This window comes from Amaranthus tricolor, chromosome 2, assembly GCF_026212465.1.
Source record: "Amaranthus tricolor cultivar Red isolate AtriRed21 chromosome 2, ASM2621246v1, whole genome shotgun sequence".
NCBI lineage: Eukaryota > Viridiplantae > Streptophyta > Magnoliopsida > Caryophyllales > Amaranthaceae > Amaranthus > Amaranthus tricolor.
Window position 1 is genome coordinate 12,159,953 of NC_080048.1, and position 24,108 is coordinate 12,184,060.

Consider the following 24,108-nt stretch of genomic DNA (forward strand, 5'->3'; position numbering starts at 1 on the left):
AGAGAATCAAATTACAAGAATCAAAATCGTATTTATCAATTTCCTCAGCGAAGACTCAATGTTCGAACTAGGGATGCAGGCGGGGCGGGTCTAATAGGAGACCCGCCCCATCCCCGCCCCATCAGGGCAGGGATGGGTACCGGTTTGATGGGTCATGGGGCGGGTACGGGTATAAAATTCATACCCACCGCGGGGATGGGGATGGGGATGGGTTTTAGGTGATACCCGCTCCATTCCCGTCCCGCCCCGCCCCGCCTCACGAAATGTACAAATTTTGAAAATTGGAATACCCTAAATTATTTTTCAAATTTCTGAATTTTTTAAACCTTGAATTATTTTCAAATTTTTTTAAAAACTTTAGATTGGGCCTTTGAAAACTTTTAAAAATTATTTGCTTCACTGCTTCTGTGCTTCACAGTTCACTGCTTCAAATATCAAAACCCTAAATTATTTCTTTCAAAACCTAATGCTGGCCGTCATTTCTCATTTGCTTCACTCATTCACTGCTTCATTTCATCATTTGCTTCACTGCTGCACTCCCATCTTCTTCTTCTTCTTGAAACACTCCCATCTTCTTCAATCTTGCTGCATATCGTCATCTTCTTCAATCGTCTCTCTTTTCTCCAGTCAATCGTCATCTTCTTCAATCTTGAAACCATCAATAGGTAAGTTTCTGATTTTCTCCAATCATCATCTTCTTCAATCATCTTGAAACCATCAATGTGGAATGAAGAAAGAAAAAAAGAAATTCTTGAATAAAGTGTGCTTGTCGGTGTCTGTATTTGCTTGTCGGTGTCTGTATTTGTTTACCATGCCAGATGATTTTCATATTTTCTCTTGAATGGCATGAAACGAATGAGCTGGAGTATGTAATTTTAATTGAATCTGAATATCTGATAGATTTTGAAACGAATGCCACTAACCAAAATTTTAATTTATGAATGTGTAAAAATAAAAAATTAAAAAAATGAAAAATGAAAATAATTGAATCTGAATATCTAATAAAGTATGTAATTCACCACCCACCAATTTTAATCTCATACTAAACCACCCAAATCTATACCTCTGTTTTGTTTGAAACCCACATCCTGAAATTCAAAAACATGAATTTCAATGCTTCATCAATGAAGCTTTTATGGAGGGCTGAACAATTAATGAGTATGTATTTCTTCAGGGGTTGAATAATCGTAAGCACGTGCAGCTGCTTCAGGGGTTGAATAAGAACCTAACCAGATTTTGGTCTTTTGATTGGGTGCTCTTATTTAAGATACCCATGATCCCCAACTTCTCATTCTTACTCCTTTGTATTTCTTCTTTAATAATGTTGTTGTTGATCTGTTGCTGGATGATTCTGTTTGCTTCTTTGCTGCCTCTGATTTCACCATTATATATTAATGCTACTTAATTCCTTTATTTGTTTATGTTAATTTCTTTATTATTAGAGATTTTGAAGCCAAAGGTGGAAACTGAACTGGGGAGAATGAGATTCAACTACCTCTCTGGCAGAGTCATTATATATAAATTGTAGTCACCAATACTAAGTGTGTCGCAAGTTTCACATCGGAAAAATAAAAAAAAAATTGACAAATATATATAAAATATTTAACTTTAATTAGAATGAGACATTTTAAAAGAATGTCTAAAAATAAATTCTTAACGACTCGAACAGATAATATCATACTTATGTAAATCATTCACAACTAGTGGACCTAACTAATCAAGGCTAAACATCATCAACTTGAATGTAATATTGTTTTCACTCTATTTTATCTAGAATTCATATTAATATTTAATATATTACATATACATAGGATTAATGCTTATATTCTTGGTAATGACAAATATGGCTTTTCATACTCATTAATCATTCTTACTTGTTAGATAAATATGGCTTCAAACCCATCAACTACTGCAAGTTGTACTCCTATTAGCGTCGATGAGTATGAAAGTCCAGCACATGTTGTTTCTGATCCTAACGTGTTACCTATAACAAGTAAGCACACTTCGACGGTTTGGAATGATTTCAAGAGAAAGAGAGTTGGTGGGGTAGAGAAGGCTGAGTGCAATCATCGTAATAAGCTACTTTCCGCCGGTGCAAAGGCGGGAACTTCTCATTTGAAGGACCACATTCAAAGTTGTCGAAAGCGAATATGTCAAGATCTTCGGCAAACAAGATTATTCGGTACACAACATAATGTGAATGATAATAGTGATTCTTTGACTTTGGCTCCTTATGAATTCCGTCAAGAAGAGGGAAGAAATAACTTGGCCGAGATGATTATATTGCATGAGTACCCCATTAGCATGGTTGAACACTATGGCTTCAGGAAGTACTCTAAGACTTTACAACCTGGTTTTAAAGTACCGTGTCGTACCACTACTAGGAAGGATATAATGAAGAGATATGAGGATGAGAAGGACAATATTCTAGCTTTGTTGAGGAAAGTCAAAAGTCGAATTTCATTAACTACGGACATGTGGACTGGAAGTAATCAAAGGAAAGGCTATATGGCAGTCACTTCACATTTCATTGATAATGCGTGGAAGTTGCAAAGTCGAATCATAAGGTATTACTATCAACTAATAATTGTACTTGTGCTAACATACTTTACTTCTGATGCAATTATTTTTTTTTGACTAGGTTTCTTTATGTCCCTGCCCCACATAATGCCGAGGTTCTTGCCGATGCATTAAAACAATGCATTCAATCATGGAACTTGGATTTGAGATTGGCATCTATCACAGTAGATAATTGTACAACTAATGATGCTATGATGAACATCATAAAGGACTCTTTCCCATATGGTTCTCTACTTTTGGATGGTGAGTTCTTACATATGCGTTGTTGTGCACATATACTTAATCTAATTGTTCAAGATGGATTAAATGCTGTAGTGTATGATGGAGTTAATCGAATAAGGGAAAGTGTTGTGTTCTGGATTGGTTCTGATAAGAGAGTGCAAAAGTTTGAAGGTGTAGCTAATCAATTAGCCTCCGGTTACAAAAGGAAATTAACCCTTGATTGTAAAATTCGTTGGAATTCAACATATGAAATGCTTTGTGTTGCTATCAATTATAAGGAAGTGTTTGTTGTTTTAAGTGGTCGAGAAAAACTATACAACAACCCACCAACTCCTGAAGATTGGGAAAAAGTTGGGAAAATATGTAAGTTATTAGAAGTGTTTGCTAAACTTACCCTTGATTTATCTGCCTCAAAAACTCCTACGACTAATATTTACTTTTCTAAAATTTGCAAACTTAAAATTACTCTATCTACTTGGCTTTCATCTCCATATGATTATGTTGTGAAGATGGCGGAAGTAATGTTAGAGAAATATAAGAAATATTGGGATAGTATGAATGGTTTGATGGGAGTTGCAACTATACTTGATCCTATGATAGAGAGGTTAGTAGAATTAGCAATCTATTAAGAAGATTAGTTGATGAATATGAGTCTAGGAGTGAGAATAATCAAAGTAAGAGGCAACTACCTTCCAATTTAGCAAGTGGTGGGAGTTCTTGTGATGATGTTGATATGGAAGAGTTTGCACAATTTCTAGAGCGAGACAAAAATCAAACTTATGAAAAATCTGATTTGGACAAGTATTTGGAAAATGCTAACATACCACTTGAAGATAATTTTGATATTTTAAATTGGTGGAAAACAAATGGAAGCACATATCCCGTTCTCAACAAGTAGCACGGGATATTTTGAGTATTCCTATTTCTACAGTTCCATCCGAATTAGCTTTTAGCACAAGTGGTAGAGTTCTTGATCCTTATCGTAGTCGACTACTACCTCAAGCCGTTGAAGCTTTAATGTGTTCTCAAAATTGGATTTGGGCTGCCCTTAAAAGTAAGCATAAATCCTATCAATATTGTGTTATTTTTATGCATTGATAAAATTCGGTTATAAAAACATTTGTCTTTGCAGATTGTGGAGAATTCAAGGACAAGGATTTTGTTAAAATTGTTGGAGAGCTGGAAGAAGAATGCGAAATGAAATTTGATAGTGATGAAATTATTCTGGACTGATTTACTTTAGATGATTTTGAGTTGATGTTGAAACTTGAAATACTTTTGTTTTAGACATGTATATTTGTTTGAAACTTTGATTATGTGTTCGTTTAGGACTTCGGATATATGTTTGTTTGAATAGAGACTTTGGATATGTGTTTTTCTTTGAGACTTTGGAGTTTGGATATGTATTATGGGTTTTAAGGCCCAAATAATTGAAAATAAATATGTGACACATATGGGTATTAAGCGGGGATTTGACGGGTGTTGGGGCGGGTAAAATGGGTATTAGACGGGGATGGATACCCAGATGGGGATGGTATTAGGTACATACCCATCGGGGCGGGGACGGGGAAAAAAATTATACCCGCCGCGAGAATGGGGATGGGGATGGGGATTGATTTACCAGATGGGCATGGGGATGGTAATGCCAATACCCGCCCCGCCCCGCCCCGTTTGCATCCCTAGTTCGAACATTCAGATTACAAATGTCGACAAAGTATCAACAAGCATTCACTTAGGACGTTCAAGAATCAAATTTAATGAATTAATTGACAAAATTTGATATGTATAATGTTGGACCTCTTGAGTTTTGATGATGACTACACTTTATTTAAACAAATATTTTTTTAGAGATTGTGTGCAGGTCGATATCCGGTCGTGATTATGATCATTGATAGTACCTATGACTTGGTTCATGGAAATGTACGTGTCAAAAGGATCCGAAATATGTTAGAAGAAGTATATCGCTTAGGATGTAAAATGGAGACAGCAGGTTTACTGTTCCCAAGTTGGATGTTCTAGCAAAACTGGAAATTGGAGACAGCGCACTGTTCTTGAACTGGAGTCAGCTTACGTCCACTGAAAATTCTGATTATTATTTTCGATTTTTAGTTGATGTATTAATTAAATTAATTTGTTGCATTTATTTATTATAGTTAATTGGCAAAAAGTTTTCTAAAAAATCTTTACGTATGACTTTCTAAATAAAGATCCTTTATTTTAGGATCTATATTTAGTAAATGACTATATTTAGCTAAGAAGGAATAATAGCTAATTTTAAGGGATCCTTAGCTATTTTTAGCTAAAGGTAACCGTCCCTAATATTAGTAATAGGTAACCGTTTCTATTTTTACTAGAGATCAACCGTTTCTATTTTTAGTAAAGTTCCAGCCGTTATTATGGGAACAGGAACTGTTGCTGAAGAAACTGCTGCTTAAGGGAACAGAACCTATTGTTAGGGAACAGCGGTTATTGTTGTTTTAAACGTATGATTGATTTATTCAAGTCATTGTGGAAATAACCGTTTGGAAGTTTAATCCACATTATTCCCATGATCTTTTGCTAAGGAATAATGGATTGGAATATTCCTTTTTATTAGGGATTTTAGCTCTATAAATAGTGGACTTGGTTATTCTTCAAAACTTGCCTTAGTATGAGCCATTAAATCATACGTAATTTTGGGAGAATTTTTACAAGAAAATTTTGTTTTAAAAAATGCCAATTAATTTATAATATTTTCTTGTGCAATTTATTAATTCTATTTTTAGAGAATTCTTATCCTTTTTGTAAGGGTTTTTGAGAGAATCTTTGTAACTAGACTTGGGTGAGTCTAGGGGAAATTAGAAAGCTTCTAGTGAAGCTAGAGAAGAGAATAGCTTTGAGTAAAGCTAAGGACATAGCTTTTAGTGAAGCTAGTGTGGAGTTTAGCTTTTAGTGAAGCTAAGTTTGTTGCTTTGAGTGAAGCAATTTGAGAGAGAAGTTGGCCTAGTTGATTCGCTTCGAGTGAAGTAAGATGTTTAATGTAATTGTAACAAGTTGCCTTAAACATAGTGGAGAATTTAGAAATCCCGAGGGGTCGTGGTTTTTTCTTCTGTTTAGGCCCAGAAGGTTTCCACGTAAAAATCGTTTGTCTCTTTTAATTATTTCGCTCTAAGTTTAAGCTTTATTTATTTTATTCAATTCCGCAAAAACAGGGCAAAAACGCTTAAACTAGTAACAACAACAATTCACCCCCCCTCTTGTTGCTGTTCCCGTTCCTAATTGAGTCTACATATAATGATTCAGAAACAAATTTTTAGAAATAAAATTAATGCACATTTATTCATGCGATAATTAGATTTTCAGAAATTTTCATTCCTCAATCAAATTCGTACAATGATAAGATATAATGCATATTACTTAATCACAAATGAGTAATTAACAAGGAAAGATCGTATTATGAAATTATAAGATTGAATTCGTACCTGTATTCGTGAAAATTGAAAAAAATTGCACAATACCTGATCCTTTTGATTATCCTTACCAAAATGTATGAATGACCATTGATACCTGATTTTCTTGACTCCTTTTTGATCGTGTCCCTTCTCAGAACACAACTCTGATACCACTTGATGCGAATATGGGGATGGTTGATCCAAGAACCCGTTTAATCCCTTCAAGAATGATGCCAAGAACAGTCTTGACACAACGAAGAACACGAACAAGCCTTCTGTTTGTATGAAACAGAAGGATGACAAGAACAATTCCTTTGGAATGGCTCTATGTCGTGGATAGAAACAAGCGACCTTCACTTAGCCACTGGCCTCTTCCTCACACTAGGATTAAGATTCACTCTCTTAACCTTCGTGGAAAAATCGAATATCCTCTTTGCTTCACTCACAAAGAACTCACACAGGGAAGGAAATTGCAAAGCAATTTACTAGAAGAAAATTTTCATTCATCAAAAACTGAAAAATGATACAATGAGGTTGCTCCTTTATATAGAGCTCTAACGGCTAGTTTGGGGTGTCTAATAAACATAACTAACCCCGTGCCTTATTATTTACACGCGTGCAATACATGAATATTAAAACAGAACATAAAATACACTATTTTACAACTGATCATTCCTTATCAATAAACTGGCGAGTACACGACCTTGTAGCCATTCTTGTGGGCTCTGTGAGGACTCTTCGTGTTACCTCTGAGTCTTGGCTTCTTATTTCATGTCTAAAGATGCCATCCCTTGGATTTCCACGCTGATACGTGCACTAGGCTAGGCGTTATATGCCTTGCAAGGTGGGCTGACAGACAGCTCGAAGTCTTTGATGTTCTGCTGTTTTCTGTCTTGGGAACAGGCTTCTGTTCCCTTTGTTCTGCTTTTTTGCTGTTGGGGAACTTCTCTTTGTTCCATCTTGACCTTGCCATGTAATCATGTTCATGATTAGTCCATCTTGAAGATGATCTTCCGTAATCTTCAAGCAAAAGTCAGCAAGTTTAGTAGGCTCAGTAGGCTTAGCAAGTGCAATAATACAATTATGCTTTTCTTCCTTTGCCTTGGATTGTGGGTTATCCTTAATTGCATCAAATCTCCAATCTTAAAAAACGCATAACTCATAACTTAAGAGTGAATAAAATGAGACACTTTTGCACTTATTCTTTTCCAGTCTCAAAATCCTTGTATAGTAGTAGTATTATTTCCATTTCATTCTAACCTTTCAATCTTACTATAAATTACCCATTAAAAGAAAAAACCCCAAAATTTCAATAGAATATGAAGCTTTTCTTGCTCAAATTCAGTTTAGGGAAGATAAAATTATGGTTGGATTCTTACTTATGGCATCATTATCATCATCATCTTCAACGTCATCAACAACAACCTGCCACTTAATGTCTCATTTTCAGCAATTGATTTTCAAGGTGGACATAATAGCATAAGTTCTGAAAATCGGTGGCCTGCAGAAGAGGGGTTTCATGTTTGGAAGCCTGGGGGTGCGATTTAAGGGCAATGGCTGGCTATTGTGTTGGGGGCGGACATGAGGAAGTGCTGGGTGGGGAAAATTGTAGGGACAATGGGGTTGGATAGGGGAAAGGGGTGGGGTGGTTCACAACACAGGGATAAGGGTGGGGTGAGATTTGTATTTTTTTTTATTAAATTTTTTTTTTGGTAGAAATAACCTGTTTTACAGGTTATAAATAAAATTAGATGTTAGGGGAAAATTCATCTTAAAGTTAGCATTATTTATTATTAATTAATAGTTTGTATTATTGTACGTAAAATGTTAAAAGGTTTTATTGTTCAGGCTAATTAATCCTTGATAAAAAGGTACAAAAATGACATAAAATAGTTTATTGTAGATATGAGGAGCGGGTAACATGCAAGTCGAGTGTATATGGAGTGTGCAGGAGGAATATCTTACCCACCACCAACCCACTTCATGGCAGGTAACACTTTACATACCCGTATTCGCCCATTAACCATCCAATGTATATTCATATTCGCCTCAACTAAACCAAATCCAATGTAAAATTTTTATAATTTTACGGTCCGTCATCTTTCACATAAATTGGAAAAAAAAAAGTTTTAACAACATAAAATAGTGAATTAGATGTCCTTCATGACTTGAAGGTTACTGTATTTTCAGCCAATAAAGTGCTTGTAAATTAAACAACGCAAATGCACGTATTACCATGTGAATTCTTCGAATCAGCACGAATTAATGCAAAATACATGCATTCAAGTTGACAATATATCTTCACAAACAACTTTCTAGAATCAACCAAAAACAACAATTTACGCATGTTTTTAATGTTAATGTCCACATTCATTCCATTTTTTTGGATTAATTAGCTTAGCTAAATGCCTAGTGGTACAACAACTCATCAAGTCTAGATCAAAAAATTGATTCTCCCCATGTTTTAATTATATTATCTAGCTGTATATTATTCTTAAATTAACTAATTATACTTCAATTATACACATAAACTATCTAGTACTTAAAATACAGTTGAAAATCTTCTAAATGACATAACTTCCTAGCTTCCATCAATGGAAGATTACATCAATTTAGCCATTAAATCTCTTTTCCGTGCAATTCTAGCTTCAACAGTCGGTATTATCATCTTTCTAACACTTAAACAACATAAAAGGAGAACAAAATTATCTCAAAATAATGATGAAAACAAAAGGGTCCCACCAGGGGATATGGGTTTGCCATGGATTGGAGAAACAATGGAGTTCTATAAAGCCTTACAGAAGAACAGATTATTTGAAGATTTTATAAGGCCAAGGATCCAAACTCATGGGAAAACATTTAAAACGAGGCTTATGGGTAGTCCCACAATTGTGGTAAATGGAGCTGATGCTACTCGATTCTTTTTGTCTAACGAGTTTAAGCTTGTGGTTAGTTCTTGGCCTTCTTCTTCTGTACAGCTTATGGGTAGAAATTCTATAATGGAGAAAACAGGGGAAAAACATCGTTTGATTCGGTCAATTATGGCGCCTTGTTTGGGGATTTCATCACTAGAATATTTAGTGCCCAATATTTGTGGGGTTATTAGCTCTCATTTGGTGAAATTTTGGGGTGGTAATATTTTTCAAGAAGAAAAAACTACTTATTTGTATAAAACTGCAAAGTATTTGATTTTCAAGGTGATTTGTGAGTGTTTGTTGGAGATGGAAGTGGAAGAGGATTTATTTGAGAAGTTTGAGAAGGTTCTAGAAGGTGTTTTTGCACCGGTTTTGAATGTACCTGGAACGAGTTTTTGGAGAGCCAAGAAAGCTAGGAAGGATATTGAGAAAGTATTGGTTGATGTAGTGAGGAAGAAGAGAGAAGAAATGGAGGGAAAAATGGAGGGATATGGAGGTGAAACGACGTCGTTATTGTCGAAATTAGTGGGTGGGTTGATTAGGGGTGAGATTAGTGAGGTAGAAGTGATTGATAATATGGTTTTGTTGATATTTGCTGCTCATGATACTACTTCTTTTGCTATTGCTATGCTTTTCAAGATGTTAGCTCAAAACCCACAATGTTACTCTATGTTACTACAAGGTATATTGTCTGATTTTGGGGCGTTTTGGCAAACAACTGATAGTTAATACTTAATAGTTGATTATATTGTCTTATTTTATTGATTAATTTAATCAGCTTTTTTAATTCCGCTATTATAACTAGTTTGTTTAAAAACAACTTTTTGTAATAATAAGTTGTCTCAACAAGTTAAGTTTCCAAACAATTGGATGTTAGACAACCCACTTCTATATGTATCAAAATAAACTAAAATTAACCAATAAACTATTTTGCCAAACACCCACCTTGTTCCATACCCAGCCTTAAAATTTCACCTTCATTTGTTGTTTATACTATTTATAAATGAAGTTTGATGTTAAATAGTTACTAATGTTTGATATTTGATTGATTTTCAATTGCGATCCTTTCTTATTGGGTTATTTATGAATAAGCAGAGCAGATCGATATTACAAGAAATAAACAAAAGGAAGAAGAGAAGTTGACAATGGACGATGTTTTAAAGATGAAATATACATGGCAAGTTGCCCGCGAAGTTATGCGTTTGTATCCTCCCGTTTTTGGTTCATTTAGAAGAGCCATTTGTGACATCAAGTTTGATGGATTCACCATTCCCAAAGGATGGAAGGTTTGTTCGTTTTTTCTTAAATCTTGATTAGATATAAAGATTTTTATTCTGAAACTTAGTTTGGGGAGACAACATATGAAATTTTACCTTTAAAAAACTACATCAAATTCGTGTAAATTTTACCCTAAATTACTTTAATTTCATTAATTTTATATTTATACTTTGTACTAATCAAATATTATTAGCATCGATCATCTTTACATGTTAGAACTCAAATTAGTCAAAAATACTTTTTCACACTTATAACAAAAAAATAATATTTAGTGCATATATATAATTGATGTGTGCGTGCAGGTGCTATGGACAGCTTATGGGACACATTTCAATGAAGAGTATTTTAACGATGCCATGAAATTTGAGCCGAATAGATTCGAGGAGGCCATGCCACCTTATGTATATGTTCCATTTGGAGGAGGTCCAAGGGCTTGTCCAGGCTATCAGTTGGCTAAACTCAACATTCTCATTTTTGTGCATTTGGTAGTTACTCAATATAATTGGTCATTGGTTCAACCAGATGAGGCGATTGTTATGAATCCTCTCCCGTTTCCTTCTCAAGGAATGCCCATTACAATTTCTCCTAAACATTATACATATGATATCTAGTAGGTTACACTATTATATATTGTTAAAGTACCTTATTTTTCATTTTAGGAAAGACAGATTTAGATTAGGCGTGTTGATAATATTTGTTGAAAATATATTTATTTGGTTAATGTTCCGTTAATAATTCATAGAATATGGGATTACCTTAAAACTACTTCCTTCTTGCTGAGATGTTTAGATTTATCATATAACTTTAGTATCAAAATCAGTTCAAGCTAAGAATAACCATAATTGCATTAATTAGCATATAATACATGTATGTGGATGATCGTTGAAATTAATAATCATTATTTTAGATATAATTAGATACGTAAAGATTGACAAATGAATTAAGGCTCCTAACCAGTTGTTGTGGTGAAATTTTGGATATATCGATGGTAAATAAAAGAGTGCATGGTGTTTTGTTGCTTGATCTGTTAATCAAAAGCATGTTGGAGTCCACTCAAACCTACATGAATGAATAACCAACTATCAAGCATTCTTCGAATTTGAGCTTTAAGTGATCGATCCAGCACCTCAAGTGCTTGAACAAATATGATATTTATATTCACAAGAGTTGGAAGATAAATTTAAATCAAAACTAACCATGTATAACAAATTATTCTTGATTTTAAGCTTTATGATTATTTGAAAACGACAATGTATTAGAGTTCGAACGATGTGTTTCAAACTCCAATATTGCCAAGATCGAGTGTATGAAGTTTAGTGACAAACAAATTTCGCTAACAATGATTTCGATGTTTGTAGGAGAAAGTAAAGCAATAAAAACGACACAAAGATTTAACGAGGTTCACCCAACTAAGGCTACGTCCTCCGGTGTGTAGCATCTCTTATATTATCAAAAGGAGTTCAAAGAACTCTCAAATATGGAGAATTACAATAGAGAAGAGATATAGGCTAGTGTTTGGCTTGGGGTGTATTTGTGGATTATTACAATGTGATTGAGAGCTCTCTATTTATAGGAGAGATCACACTTAGTTACATTAAGTACATTAAAGCTATGATTAAATGATAACGAAACATCCCTAAGTACATGAAGAGTCATAAAACAACATTCTAGAGTATCAGAGACTTCGCTCGACCAAAACAGGGGTTCGCTCGGTTGAGCGGACTTCAGGAAGCTTCTGGCTGCATTCTGTCTGCTCGCTCGACCCAACCTGAAGCTCGCTCGGTCGAGCGAGCTGGTCGAGCGGCCCTTCAGAAGGCTTCTATCAGTAGTTGCTCGACCTTACATTGTTGAGCATCTTGAACTAAACCTTTGCACTCCTTCATTAAGTCCCATAACTCCCTTGATTAACTCATACTTCATTACGTCATTAATCCATACTTTAATCATCATCATAAACCACAATAATCAACTTAATACACCCACATTAACACTTTCATGGGATTCCATCCCAAAGGTCACACATGAATGCACCTCATCAAATGTGCACTCAAGTCACACTAATCACAACAATCTCCACCTTGACTTGAGTTCACCCAAGTCAATAGAATTCTCTAATTCACTCCAACACAATATAACAACTTACACAACATCATACTCAAAATAAAAACAACACATGTGCATACACATAGCACATGCACTAAACATGCCCTCAAAGGGCTCATAAGAGTATCCTTTTAATTACCAATCAAGTCCATACATCTCATGGACTCATTGGAGTATGTTGAAATTATTCTCAAACTGTCGTTAAAAGAAGTATCAATTTCATTTTCATGCTCGGTTGAAGTAGTGGACACACAAGCCGAACTAATTAAGGTTGAACCCAAAAGCATATACATGCCATCATTAATGGATCCTTTTAAGAACAAATTAGGACCCTTGCCAACCTTCAACACTCCACCTTCACCAATGCACTTAAAACCTTCTTTATCCAGAATACTAAGGGAAATTATGTTTTTATTCATACCTGGAACATGAAGAACTCCGGTCAATGTTCTTTCAACACCATCAAACATGATAATTTTAACATCTCCAATACCAACTATCGGACAATTAGCCTCATTGCCCATAGTGACTTTTCTTCCATCAACCTTTTGATAAGTTGAGAACAACCTAGAGTTAAAAGTTATGTGTCTAGAACATCCCAAATCCAAAATCCAAGAATCACCACCCTTATATTCACTAATAACGACAAGAGCATCAACATCATATATCTCATCTTCAACATAGCTAGCTTCGACAGAGCTAGCTCTTGTGGATTTGCTTTCATTGGATTGTTTGGCCTTTAATTTCCAACAATCTTTCTTGAAGTGGCCCTTCTTCTTACAAAAATTGCAAGTCATGCTCCTTTTGTTCCTACTCGACTCTTTAACAAATAAAGCACCATTAGAAACTCTTGACTCCTTTTGAGCAAATTAAGAATCAATAAGGTCCTTTTGAGTCAAGGCCTTTCTAACATCCTCACTACTCAAAGTGTCTCTTCCATATAACAAGGTTTCCCTAAATTGCTTATATGAAGACGGTAGAGAAACTAACAAAAGAATAGCCAAATCCTCATCATCCACTTTTACATCAATATTTTGCAAATCCATAACTATTGAGTAAAATTCATCAAGGTGCGTTTCATAGGCTTCTCTTCTTGCAATCTGAGATCATACAAACGACTCTTTAACAAAAGTCGATTGGTAACACTCTTTTCCATATAGAGTGATTCCAATTTATCCCAAATGCCTTTAGAAGTTTCCTCCTTTACAACTTCTCTCAAAACTTCATTAGAGAGACAAAGTTGTATGGCGGATAGAGCCTTCACATCCATATCTTCCCACTTAGCCTCACTTATGCCTTCCGGTCTCTTCTCCACACCATCTAGTGCTTTATGCACTCCATTTTGTATCAAAATTGCTTTCATTTTGACTTGCCATAAGCCAAAGTTAACACTCCTATCAAACTTCTCAATATCAAGTTTCATTGTAGCCATGTTGCACCAATATAACCTCTAAAACACGATAACAACAACTTGGCTCTGATACCATATTAGGCCGTGACAATTCGTCACATAATTTTCACCGTGGCCCACTCGTGTGGACACGGGAGACCCGTGGGCTTGAGCCTACAAATCCACGAGTCAAGAGCATTGACTTGCACATACACTTGGTGAAGTTCATTATTTCCTAAAACCATATGGTAGTAGGAAGATTAGCTCACCTACTATATATGCAAGTCAACAACCCACTATTTTATCGATGTGGGATCTTGTCTCACATGTGAAGTATTTCCAACACTCCCCCTCACATGTGAGCCACATCATACCAGGAACCACCTTTGGCTCTGATACCAATTGAAAACGACGATGTATTAGAGTTCGAACGATGTGTTTAAAACTCTAATATTGCCAAGATTGAGTGTATGAAGTTTAGTGACAAACAAATTTCGCTAACAATGATTTCGATGTTTGTAGGAGAAAGTAAAGCAATAAAAACGACACAAAGATTTAACGAGGTTCACCCAACTAAGGCTACGTCCTCCGGTGTGTAGCATCTCTTATATTATCAAAAGGAGTTCAAAGAACTCTCAAATATGGAGAATTACAATAGAGAAGAGATATAGGCTAGTGTTTGGCTTGGGGTGTATTTGTGGATTCTTACAATGTGATTGAGAGCTCTCTATTTATAGGAGAGATCACACTAAGTTACATTAAGTACATTAAAGCTATGATTAAATGATAACGAAACATCCCTAAGTACATGAAGAGTCATAAAACAACATTCTAGAGTATCAGAGACTTCGCTCGACCAAAACAGGGTTCGCTCGGACGAGCGACTTGGTCGTGCGGACTTCAGGAAGCTTCTGGCTGCATTCTGTCTGCTCGCTCGACCCAACCTGAAGCTCGCTCGGTCGAGCGAGCTGGTCGAGCGGCCCTTCAAAAGGCTTCTGTCAGTAGTTGCTCGACCTTACATTGTTGAGCATCTTGAACTAAACCTTTGCACTTCTTCATTAAGTCCCATAACTCCCTTGATTAACTCATACTTCATTACCTCATTAATCCATACTTTAATCATCATCATAAACCACAATAATCAACTTAATAAACCCACATTAACACTTTCATGGGATTCCATCCCAAAGGTCACACATGAATGCACCTCATCAAATGTGCACTCAAGTCACACTAATCACAACATTATTCTTTAAATTATTCACTATATAACCTAATTACCAATTATTTTCTGTAGAGATTTGTTAACTCATGTGTATCTGAAGTCAAATTTTAAATCAAACCTAAATGAACAACTACAAGTTATAAAAAAAAAACAGGGTGATCACGAGGAAAATGCCAAATACCAAGTCGGTTCAATGAGTAATGTCTTAGTAATATAATACAATTACAATAAAAATTACACATTAACTAAATTTGTATCCTCCATTGTGAATGGCATCGCTCTTCTTCTTCTTCTTCTATGTATGACCACCAATTTGATGTTCACCTTAAGATAAGTTTGCAACAATGTGTGTCATTCGGAAACTTGATTCTGGTTGTAGGCAGATGAGAACTTTCCTATTGGTAATGAAATTAACGATAAGATATAAACAAAAAACACTAATCTCCTAGTACAAAAGAGAGTAGAATGAAATAACAATGTATTGTGAAGACTAATAATTAGAAAATACACAAAAGTTTATAACTCTGTTTATGTGTTTCATGTAAAGAAGAGAAAAGCGAGAGAAATCAGAAAATGCAAAAACACTCTTATTTCAAGTTTTAAGACTTATTCTCTACATTCAACTCCCTCTATTTGTAATACAAAATAGATGGAATCATTACCATATAAATGATTGGATAATTATTTTATAATCAGTTTCTTATCATTATAAGCAATTTAGGAATTACTAAATTAACCTTCAACAAGTTAAAACTGACAAAAAAACATTAATAATCAACCACAAGAAAACGAGTCGTCGCTTCAAACGGCAAGTCGTCGGCCTTAACGCCGACTCGGCATTCTCTAAAAAGCCGACTTCGCTTTGTTCACTGCTGATAATAGGGTTTTTTCGCGGTCGTTTATGTTAGACTCAAATCAAACAATACTTATAACACCCTAGACACTACACATAGCATAGAGGGAGTAGGGGTCGAACCACAAGGACAAGGAAAGCTAGACTCTAAACTTGATGTAGACAGGTTACATGAAAAGTTGGTTGTTTAAACTAAACTAACTACAGCAATAACAAAGAAAGAATGAAAACGATATAAAGCTTTGAAAGACAAACGGGGATATATTAGGTCCACCCAAGAAAGGTCAATTTGGACAGATAAGCTAGGTCAAGGGAGATCAAACGATAACCAATCATGAAAGTTAAGATAATGAGAGCAAGTTGGTGACCCCAATAGTCAGTTGAACAACCTATAATCGCCCTATCTCTCCGAAGGAGTGGCAGAAAAAGATTCGTATCGAATGTCAACAACAAGCATCATAAACTCAAACCTAATCTATATAATGAAGAACAAGACCAATCATAGGGTTTCACTAATCAAAACCCTTAAGAAAACTACTCACTCATATTAATAACAACTAGGGCAAAAGAAATAAACAAAGGAGTGAAACAAAGCATGAAGAACTTGAATGTAATAAACAAAAAGAAAACAATAAACATACCAATCAGGAAAACAATAATTATTCTAACAAAGCATAAGATGAACAAGAACAATAATGAAGGCAACGAAATCAAAGAAAGCAATAAATGAAAGCAATAAATGACTTGAAAGCAATAAAGAGAAAGAAACTTACATAAATGAAAGTGCTGGAATGAAAGAAAGCTTGAATTCAAATACATTGCTTGAGATAAAGACTTACAATATTTTCCTAAGTGTGAAAAACGTATGAGTTTATTCTTGCATACGATTATTTTTGTAATTTTTACAAGAAATATTTTGTTTTAAAATTGCCAATCAACTTATAATATTTTCTTGTGCAACTTATTGATTTTATTTTTAGAGAATTTTTATTCCTTTTTGTAAGGGATTTTGAGTGATATTTGTAAATAGACATGGGTGAGTCTAAGGGGGATTAGATAGCTTTGAATGAAGCTTGTGAAGAGTTTAGCTTTTAGTGAAGCTAAGTTTGTTGCTTTGAGTGAAGCAATTTGAGAGAGAAGTTGGCCTAGTTGATGCGCTTCGAGTGAAGCAAGGTGTTTAATGAAATTGTAACGAGTTGCCTTAAACATAGTGGAGAATTTAGAAATCTCGTGGGGTCGTGGTTTTTTTTTTTTTCTATTTAGGCCTAGAATGTTTCCACATAAAAATTGTGTTGTCTCTTTCATTATTTCGCTTTAAGTTTAAGCTTTATTTATTTTAATTAATTCCGCAAAAACAGGGCAAAAACGCTTAAACTCGTAACAACAACAATTCACCCCCCCCCCCCCCCCCCTCTTGTTGCTGTTCCTATCTCTGACTAAGTCTACAGGAACTCTTATAACCCCCGATATATTTCGAAAGTATCACTTTAAATCACACATTTTATTTCTCATAATCAAATAACTTGAACCTCAAATTAGAAAATTTCCTTGATCACTTTCAACTTTCAACCTTTAGTAACTTACGACTCAATCGTTATCGTTTAACTTTCACTCATAATACGTTCATATTCAGCTTTAATACATAATCTTTAACACTTTAAGTTTCAAACACATCTTTCCCAAATAACTTCCATACTCTTGAAATTCAATTTCATACAATTCTTAACATTTATTCTAATCATACGGTTCACCATTAATACAGTTTTACACAACTTAATCCATTTGACTTTTATCCTATAATATCTCATCCAATCATTATTTAAACAAATAATTTTGTTCACCTAGTCATTAGCTTTACGATCACCTCAATACAATTAGTTTCAATACAATTACCTTCTAATCAAATATTCATTTTTCATATGTATAATTTATCTTAAAATTTTTCCATACATGTAATACAAGGCTTTCATAACTTTTATTTGATTCTTATTTGATTTATGACCTTAAACTCACATAAACCATAAATAAGGCTTGATAAAATTTGACTCATTCAAACTTTTAATTCTCAAAGTTATCCTTTCAACATCTCCATCATAACTTTACATTTACCTCAATATCATTAAATCGTACATGTCTCAAATAATTTTTCTACATTCTTTACTTCTTAATTGATTTCCCATCTTTACACATAATTAACTCATAACTTTCAATATTCCCAAAATGCTTCTTTTGAACTCTTCGCATCGAATCATTCTTGCACAACATCATCGTAATTCTCGATAAGCTTGGTCCTTAACTTCTTATGCCAGTTATCCGAGTATATATTTATATAATATCTTTTGTAAAAAAATTTCAAGAATACTTGACTCAAATATATTTCAAGTTGAAATTTTAAGCTCTTATAAAAACAATTTTTTTATACATAACATATGAACAATCACACAAAATTTCACATAAGATCAATTAGATTCAACAATCAAGATTCAAACGAAAATTCCCAACTTAACATTTATATCCTTTAAAACTCCGTTCACCAAACTTCGAAATTTCAAATTTATAATCCGGACTTAACTCTTGCCCTTCGGCATGACTCATACTAAAAGAGGATTCACAATACGTAAGAAAACTTCAAGATTTCCTTAGCACATAAGCACGTTACACATCACACATATAACACATAGTCACATTAATACCATTCGATTCTCGGAGGATACACCCTAAGACTCGACTATTGCGCTCTCTTGGGTTTTCGAAATTCATTTTTTAAAAATTTTGTTCTCAAATATGAGGATTCAAGTACTCCAAAAACAAGTTGGCTGTGATACCAAATGAAACAGCCCAAACCAGCATAAACAGTATAATAATACTGTCTACAAAGCATAGCTGAAGACTTAAGAAGTCTGGGCTGAATCTGACCTGTGGCTCGACAACCATAGCAAACCAATATCAGAGTATTTAAAAATTTTACATAATTTAAACTTAAATAATTACAAATCATTTATAAGCTAAGTTTATACATCACAAAATATCTAAATCCTTTAATTTTAAAACACATAATTCTTTAAAATGTCATTAGAAGTCAACTTTCCTAAAATGACGTCCTCGCTATCATGACACATAGAACATATGAGCAGCAAAAGTCCATCCATATTAGAGTTGACCTGAAAGTGGATATATCCCCCGTAAGGGATAAGTCCCATCAAAGACGATCAACAATTGAATTGTTGAGTAATCCAACAAACTATTATATTTATATACAAGTCATTAACAAACATCTCCAATTAAATTCCTTGCTTAATTGGTAACTATCTAAAATCATTACTTTATCCAAATCCAAACTCTTTTTAAAAGATCGTTTGGTATCGACATAAATATGGCTAAGAACCTTTAGTTCATAGCGAATCAACACACGGCTATAACTTTACAAGTTCATAGCGAAATCAAAATACGGCTAATGAAACATATGATTTCGTTGCAAAACAAACAAAACATTTATACCAAACATATTTATTCAAAACTCATATTAAAACAATAATATAACAACACTTTAAAATGTGGGAATATATGGACAATTAGGAATTAGGTTTGATCTAAATCCTGAAAACACGGGTGATCGTCATCACCGAAAATAAAACAATAATATAGGATTTCACAATAATCTGGATACAAATATCTGTTACCAATTCCCAAAATCAGACATTTTTCAATGTCGAACATTTCAATATAAAACGAATCAATAAATCACTTGATTTTCTTTAAAATCAATAATAATAACTCATTTTCATAGTACAACATTTAAAAGCTCATATTTATAAAGCTGTGAACATACAAAATATAATTTTATAATTTTGATCAAGGACTAGAAGCAAGGTCAAACAAAGTCAAAATCAAACACCAAAAATTATACAATTTTGCTCAAATATCACCACACCTTATAAAACATAACTTGAACTTTGAAATACTTAAATTAAATTTAAAAGATACTAGTTTGCTTGTAGGTTACCTTTATGAGTAAACTCTTCAACCAAAAGTTAGAATAGAAAACCAAAGAACTTCATTGATGCATTTGAACAAATACCTTGTGTGCATTGACTTCTAACTCCAAAAGATAACAATTCAAGCTCCCTTTTTGCATCACCATCAATAATACTCAACAAATTCATATCATCCATAATTACCTAATAAAGAAACATAAAATAATCCTAAATCCTTGATTAAGAGAATATATAATTGAAATCCCGATTTGAACAATTAATCTCATAATTGACTATTCTCGATTTTCATGACAGTCTGTTAGTATTTTGGACATAACTCTCTCATACAAACTCATTTTGAGGCGATTCAAGTGCCCACGCAACCGTGACTCGCCAGAATCCAGAAATGTCCACAACTACCCCGAAAATTGTCATGAACACACGGACAGAATTCTTGTTCTAATAAATAAACTTTGCTATTTTAGATTTAGCTCGGCTAGTAATTAAATCAAACAACCAATCAATATGAAAATCCATAAAATCAAGAAGAACTAAAATCATTCAAACACCAACAAGATTTTACCCAACCAAAACAATCTTCAATTTAACTTCATCTCAAAAAGTACCAAATGATAAACCGTAACTCTTTGAATCAAAATAGATAATAGTTGAATGGATTTATCATCCCCAATGATAAAGGAGGGAATCAAAATAAGTGGGAAAGAAAAATAATTATTTCTAACTTTTGGATTACTTTGTTTAATGAAGAGATGAAGATGATGAATGAATATATTGGATTCATCAACTCTTTTCAACTGAATAAATAGGTTATGAGTCATAAGCAAAATGACACTCCATTACCAACACATGACACATACATGACTTAGGTGTCATCACATGACACTTTACATTTTAATCATTTTTCTTTTACCCAATTTTCATCGTACAATTTATTTTGATCTCAAATTAAGACAGTTGATACCCAATATAATAGAATCTTTTACTTATTCCCAGTTAACTTAATTAACATACTTAAAATTTAATAACCCAAATTAACTTAATTAATTAATTAGGCAGCTAAAATAGGGAATGTCTCATCTACGATATGTAATAAGTTTGAATCAATAATTTATCTAATATAACTCAATCTTAGCTAGAATTATTCAATTTATTTTGTTTTTAAAAATGATAAATTACTCAGTTTAAGTTAATTTTTAGAAGGGATAAAAAGACAAAGTGATTAATTTTATTTGTCACGTAATCCGACATCAACTTATAAAATCCTTCTTTACCACAAAAAAGCCGCCTAATTCTCCTAAAATTTCCATAGTTATTCGAGTAATAAAATTTATATCCTTATCCAAGTATCCTCTGCATCTAATGTAATCTCCAATTCATCATCACTAACAACTTTATTGGTTCAAGCTTTGGGACTATCCAATTCTAATTCCACCATCTAATCCTACATTCCTCTTTGGTTGTTTACAAGCAAACATCTAAGATAAAGAGTTCATGCTAGGTGGCTACACTCTCTCTTGGAATAACCCTATAATTTAGGAAGCTATCCCTATCTATCATCTTTGTCAAACAATAGTCAATTAGGTTGTTTTAAATCTAGTTCTAAAAGTCACAAAGTTGATATCTCTCATTTAAAACCATGCGTTAACAACCAACAGAGATCGTATGAGTGTGCAAAATTTGTAATGGACACTTCTTTAGCATTTCTAGTTTTATAATAAAAATCTCCATGAACGTATTCTTAGCCATTATGACATAACCCCATATCCCTATAAAAATCAACTCTAATTTACAGCTTTGCATTCAGTGGTATATTTTCTACATATGATATAGATCCTTTCATAATTTCCTTCTAATTGATTCCTCAATTCTCACTTGCGGTCAATAAGCACTTATGATGTCAAAAATTTGTTTACTATATACATTTGTCAATTTAATAATCCAGTCGTTCTTCATGCATACCTATATACATCCTTAGATGTTCATTTATGTTCATGTCTTTAACTATAATTGTTTCGACGTTATCTTCAACCCATTTTGGCTCTTCTAGACATAACGTGTTAATCTTTCTCATTCTATGATGTCAACAACCTCTAAATACTTACCTCTCAAGCTACCTATTTACCATGATCTCACTCTTAACCCTGCACTGATTACTCCTTTGACACCACACTAAAGTCATGTGGTGCAGCATTTTTCAATGACAACCTATTATAAGTAATTCTCCCTTTATATATTTGACACCACAATCGAGCGTTGCACATTTCTTTTGGATACTCATAATACTGTGCTGGTGGTGGTCAGAAAAATCCTATCCTTTGATACTCAAATTAATTAATTAAGCGAATAAAGTTCGGTAAGAAGGCAATTTATGTTGTAGTGGTGGTGGTCAGATTTTAGTTAAGAAGACAATATATTTGACACCACAATTGGTCGTTGTAGCATGTTTTGTGCGACTGAGCCGCGGCCGAGTCGCGTATTTTGTGCGACTGACCCGCGGCCGAGTCGCCTGCGACTCACCCAATTTTATTTTTTTTTAAAAAAATTTATTTAATATTATTATTATTTTTTTTATTTTTCTTGTTATTGTTATTGTTATTATTATTATTATTATTATTATTGTTGATATTAGTATTATTATTATTATTATTATTGTTGTTGTTGTTGTTGTTGTTGTTGTTGTTGTTGTTGTTATTAATTTATTTTTTAAAATATTATTATTGTTATTATTATTATTATTATTATTATTATTATTATTATCATTATTATTATTAACTTTTTATTTTTCTTTTAAATATTATTTTTATTATTTTTATTGTTGATATTGTTATTATTATTGTTAGTAAAAATTTTTTTAATGTTATTTTTAAATATTGTTTTTATTATTATTGTTTTGATTATTATTATTATTATTATTATTATTATTATTATTATTATTATCATTATTGTAGTTGTTGTTGTTGTTGTTGTTATTGTTGTTAATTTAGAAAATTAATTACAATAATAAGAATAATAAGAATAAGAATAATAATTAATATTTTTGTTGTTAAATTATATTTGCTGATAATGATTAGTTAAATATTGTTGTTGTTAAATTATATTTGTTGATAATGAGTAGTTTAATATGTTAATTAATTATTGACTTTTGTTCATGTGGTGAATTTAACGTAACGTTTGATTATTTTTATTTATTAATAATAGTTAATTAAATTATCAAAAATGTAGTAAATGGTTGGTAATCAAGGGAAAAGAAAGGATTTTTTTAGATACTTGTTGAGCGATAATAATTCTAGGCCTACCCTACTCAGAGGGGACCCTCATTAGAGGGGAGTTACAGGTTCTGCTAGGAGGGCTAGGCAGGAAGAGGCTGCCAGACACAGTAAAGCCCAACGGTCGAGTACGCTGCACCAAGTGCACACTCAGTTTGATGACCAGGCTAGCGTCCAGACTAGTTGGGGGGTTTCTAGTGATGATAATGATGATGATGATGAGTACCAAGGCGTTGTTGGTCGCCCAGTGGATTGGACTGTTGTTCGCGGGCTCGACGGTAAATTCACACGTGCCGGCCCTAGTTTTGCAGGCGCATCTGAGCATGCCGGAGATAGTTACGATGATAATGAGCTGCCACGGGGGAGCAGGCGCTCACAGTCCGCTGGAACGGACTGGTTGATCACATCGCCCCATCCAGGGGGGCCCACTGATACGCGCTTGATACCTAGCTATGGGGGGCACATAGCTAAAGTTATTTTTGAGGGCTCTGAGCGTACGCCTCTGGTTCTGGAGTGTCGTAGTAGAAAGAAGCCCCTGGAGGCGATCATCGGACTGCGGGATATGTCTGATGCTCTTTACGATGTTCTACCTGCCACTCCCCTCGGCCAGCTACCGTACATTATGCACCAACACATTGACTATGCTTTGATATCAGCCTTCGTGGAGAGGTGGCAGCCGGATACGAACACCTTCCACATGCCCTGGGGAGAGATGACGATTATGTTGCACGACGTGCAACGCATATTGGGCATAGGTATTGAAGGTTCACTATCGGCTGAACCTGCTAAGGGGGAGTGGAAGCTCGCTATTGCTGGTCTTTTTAGGAAGCCCATGTTCAAGCTACGAAAG

The 24,108-nt window shown here is 34.0% G+C and overlaps 3 protein-coding genes across 3 annotated transcripts; all 3 read left to right on the forward strand.

Moving 5' to 3' along the window:
- The first annotated feature begins 1,887 nt into the window (after positions 1-1,887).
- Positions 1,888-2,440, forward strand: LOC130805525 (zinc finger BED domain-containing protein RICESLEEPER 4-like). Its single transcript, XM_057670297.1, has 2 exons — positions 1,888-2,361; positions 2,432-2,440. Exons 1-2 carry the CDS (start codon positions 1,888-1,890, stop codon positions 2,438-2,440), a joined length of 483 nt encoding a protein of 160 aa, XP_057526280.1.
- A 331-nt stretch (positions 2,441-2,771) lies between these two features.
- LOC130805526 (zinc finger BED domain-containing protein RICESLEEPER 2-like) lies at positions 2,772-6,520 on the forward strand. Its single transcript, XM_057670298.1, has 6 exons — positions 2,772-3,406; positions 3,460-3,696; positions 3,756-3,856; positions 3,935-4,012; positions 4,132-4,205; positions 6,389-6,520. Exons 1-6 carry the CDS (start codon positions 2,772-2,774, stop codon positions 6,518-6,520), a joined length of 1,257 nt encoding a protein of 418 aa, XP_057526281.1.
- Positions 6,521-8,803: 2,283 nt separating this feature from the next.
- Positions 8,804-11,148, forward strand: LOC130803042 (taxadiene 5-alpha hydroxylase). Its single transcript, XM_057667197.1, has 3 exons — positions 8,804-9,830; positions 10,244-10,434; positions 10,729-11,148. The coding sequence occupies exons 1-3, from the start codon at positions 8,828-8,830 to the stop codon at positions 11,035-11,037; spliced, it is 1,503 nt and encodes a 500-aa protein (XP_057523180.1). The 5' UTR covers positions 8,804-8,827; the 3' UTR covers positions 11,038-11,148.
- Positions 11,149-24,108: the final 12,960 nt, after the last annotated feature.

Bases quoted from the DNA above. Each gene is read 5' to 3' on its own strand.
- LOC130805526 (XM_057670298.1), top strand. From the start codon at position 2,772: ATGATGAACATCATAAAGGACTCTTTCCCATATGGTTCTCTACTTTTG. The intron at 3,407-3,459 runs GTTAGTAGAATT...ATATGAGTCTAG, and splicing joins CTTGATCCTATGATAGAGAG to GAGTGAGAATAATCAAAGTA. The intron at 3,857-3,934 runs GTAAGCATAAAT...TTGTCTTTGCAG, and splicing joins GATTTGGGCTGCCCTTAAAA to ATTGTGGAGAATTCAAGGAC.
- LOC130803042 (XM_057667197.1), top strand. From the start codon at position 8,828: ATGGAAGATTACATCAATTTAGCCATTAAATCTCTTTTCCGTGCAATT. The intron at 9,831-10,243 runs GTATATTGTCTG...ATGAATAAGCAG, and splicing joins TTACTCTATGTTACTACAAG to AGCAGATCGATATTACAAGA. The intron at 10,435-10,728 runs GTTTGTTCGTTT...GTGTGCGTGCAG, and splicing joins CCATTCCCAAAGGATGGAAG to GTGCTATGGACAGCTTATGG.
- LOC130805525 (XM_057670297.1), top strand. From the start codon at position 1,888: ATGGCTTCAAACCCATCAACTACTGCAAGTTGTACTCCTATTAGCGTC.